At 43.9% G+C, this 3,452-nt stretch overlaps 1 protein-coding gene across 1 annotated transcript; it reads left to right on the top strand.

The window, feature by feature from the left end:
* The first annotated feature begins 485 nt into the window (after nt 1–485).
* LOC101301501 (putative DNA-binding protein ESCAROLA-like) lies at nt 486–1,427 on the top strand. The gene has a single exon (XM_004301566.1). It carries the CDS (start codon nt 486–488, stop codon nt 1,425–1,427), a length of 942 nt encoding a protein of 313 aa, XP_004301614.1.
* Nucleotides 1,428–3,452: the final 2,025 nt, after the last annotated feature.

Raw genomic sequence — 3,452 nt, 5'->3', positions numbered from 1 at the left:
GAGAATTTCTCTGATCGAAAACTAACCAACTCTTCCTCTTTCTGTTTCTTTACGATCCCTGATCTCATTGAAGATCTAATTCTCAGGGAGACCGCAGCTCAAGTTTCCGAGCTTTGCTATACAATTTTACCTCAGGCTTGTCGATCCGACTGGGTCGCAGAAAGCAAGCAGCACCAGCACTACAGGGGTTTTAGCCGGCCTACGTACAGCTCTGCTTTATTTGGAAAAGCTTGGTCTTTTTTGGGCTCTGTAACTGTCACTGTTGGTTAGGCTGTTGTTTTGACCAGCATAGCATAGAAGACTGTGCTGAACGACAAGAAGCAAGCACCTGTGTGAATCTGATCGAGAACATTTGTAACCGATGAGTCTCAGACAACTCGATCGATGAGACTTAGTTCGTAGTTGTAGTCGTAGTTGTAGTTGAGAGTTATAAATATATATAAAGAAAGCTGGCAAATAAGTGGTGGGAGAGAATAGATGTGGCGATGGCGGGGTACAATGGCAGATCAGAATATATGCAACTCTTCCGCCCTGAACTGCACCTCCAGAGACCACCGCCACCATCCATCTCTGTTCCGCCGCAGCAGCAACAGCAACAACAGCCTCAACCTTCGTCCGATTCTCAGCAGCAAGAAGACTCTCCCGAAGGGGACCAAGAACACAAGATCGAGTCAGACACCGCCGCAACTAGTTCCGGAGGCGGCGGTGGGAGTGGCGGTGGGGGATCAGGGCGTCGTCCTCGGGGGCGTCCTGCAGGGTCAAAGAACAAGCCGAAGCCTCCGATCATCGTGACGCGAGACAGCCCCAACGCGCTCCGGTCGCATGTGCTGGAAGTCTCGGCCGGGGCAGACGTGATGGAGAGCGTGTCTCACTACGCGAGGCGGAGGGGGAGAGGAGTCTGCGTGCTCAACGGCACCGGCACAGTCGTCAACGTCACTCTGCGTCAGCCGGCGGCGCCGACGGGGAGCGTGGTCACTCTCCACGGGAGGTTCGAGATACTCTCGCTCTCGGGGACGGTGCTGCCTCCTCCGGCCCCTCCCGGCGCCGGTGGACTGTCCATCTTCTTGGCGGGCGGGCAGGGGCAGGTGGTTGGGGGCAGCGTGGTGGGCCCGCTGCTGGCTTCAGGGCCGGTGGTTTTGATGGCTGCGTCGTTTGCGAATGCGGTGTTTGAGAGGCTGCCATTGGAGGAGGAAGAGGCGGGGGGAGATGGTGGGTTACAGGTCCAGCAACCGACGGCTTCACAGTCTTCAGGAGTCACCGGCGGTGGTGGAGGAGGACAGCAGCAGCAGCTTGGTGAGGGAAGTAGCAGCGCAGTCTTTAATCTGGGAGGGAATATGGGGGCGGGGAGCTATCCAACGTATTCTGGAACTGACCTGTACGGGTGGGGCAGCGGCGGAGGAGTTACTCATCCGCGGCCTCCGTTTTAGTGGTTTGAGTGAGAGTGGACGGGTTTCGTGTTTTGGAATAAGGTATATATGCATGAGAGGATGGATCATTGAAGAAAAACTTAAGCATGGTGGATGCCATCGATCAGATTCAACAAATTTAGCTTCGTATCCACCAGGGCTTTGGTTTGCTACTTTTCAGTGACAGGAAGAACAAGGTCAGTAAGATTATCAGATCGACTTCTTTCCCATGTACTTTCTTCATTAATATCATCAACATCACAGTGTTCTCTAAATGCTAGTTTGTACTTGTATATTGTGGTAATTAAACTGCTGAATGTCAAGTTTCTAGGGTTTTATCAATCAATTTCATTTGTCTCCATCTCTGAAAGCACCGGTACCTTCATTATCGAGCATTCAGTTTTGGTTGCCAACTTAAATATTGAATATGAGGAATGCTTAATTGATCTCAAATTATGTGTCTAGTAGCATGAATAGGTACGCGAATAGCTGATGTGTATAGTACTTATCTACATGATTGTGTATTATATGGGCTCTGCAGCTTAATACGAATAAATATAATCCATGAAATACGATTTGCACAGCTGCAAACATTTGTGTTAAGAAGTAAGAACTTTGTTCAATGAAGCTTAGAGTCTTAAGTTCCACCCCCATTGGTAAAAAAACCTTTGGTAATCATCTCTATTCATCTATACTATTGAGTGCTCGCTAGCTTGTTAGAAACAGAAAGTATATAATATTTGACGAACAGGAAAATATCATTTTCTCTTGGATTGTGCTGATAATTTAAGGTATTATATTCTTTGTTTTCGATCCTGAGATAACCTAATGTCGACCAAACTACTTCATTCGATTCCACTTGATCATTAGAGACCGTCTTCTTTCTACACATAGTAAGAACATCTCTTGATCTCTTATGCAATCAACTCATTCATCGTAATTGTACATTATCTAGGTTTGTTTCGAGGAACTATATTTGTGAAACAAAAGGGGCAAATTGCATGGAGATCATATGATCATCTATTCGATGTAGAGTTTATCGTAATTACATATATATGTCGGATCGATAAAACTAAACTTGTAAACATAATAATCCTGCCATTTTTTTTTTTTCATTTCAATAACTTCCTGTCAAAACAGTATATCAATGAAAGCAAATATCATAAATGGTTATAGATGGTTAATTATTTAGTCATTAGCTGAGTTTAGCACTCCTTTCTCGAAGTATATATTCTAAATTGCCTTCTAGCTAGCTTGTTTGTGTTTCATGTGTTGTGCCTCTTTTTACGATTCTTCAACTTCATTTAATTTTCTGCTCACCTACACATTACTGAGGACTATGGAAAGCCATGCTTCAGTACTCTCGCAGCAATATCATCTAACCTGTAAAGAAAAAGAGAAGAGTGGAAAAAAGAAAGAAACCCTAGAAAGAAAGAACTGGTTAGTTCTACAAACAATGCAAAGAAAGCATCTGTCAGTCGGTCTTACCAGTCTTGTAAATTACAGTAATTTGCTGACTAAAGGTCGTTACAGTAAAAACGAAGAAGTTGTTAAGAATGAACGTTCTTTGTGTCGTGTCAGTCAGTTACAAAACGTAATTACATAGGGTAATATGTTCAAAGGCAGTTAAAAATGTTTTCACGTTGAAACATGTCTACTGCATGCAGGCCGCATTTAACATATGAACCCTACATTTGTCTCTCACTAACTAACTTCAAATTCCCAGAAAAATTTGTAACTTCTATGATTTTGTTGAAACTGGGAAAGCACATAGGTACAGGTGATAAAATGTTTCCTTTCATCTTTGAAGTACTGCATTTGCTGAGGGCCTAAACCAACGTTGATTGTATTTTGCAATATGATGAAGTGTGTGTATACTCGCAGTTTTACATACAGTACAGCCTCCGGGATTTATATGGTTGACTGTAAGGTTTGCTGGTATACTACTCTAGCTACTTGGCCAACATATTATCGCAATTGATCGAAGTAGGAAGTACTTAATTGTACTGTTGTAAGTGCATATATGTTCATTAGCACGACCACTCA

Source organism: Fragaria vesca, linkage group LG5 (assembly GCF_000184155.1).
Source record: "Fragaria vesca subsp. vesca linkage group LG5, FraVesHawaii_1.0, whole genome shotgun sequence".
NCBI lineage: Eukaryota > Viridiplantae > Streptophyta > Magnoliopsida > Rosales > Rosaceae > Fragaria > Fragaria vesca.
The sequence above is the reverse complement of the archived record's forward strand: the minus strand, read 5'-3'. Positions and strand labels throughout refer to the sequence as shown.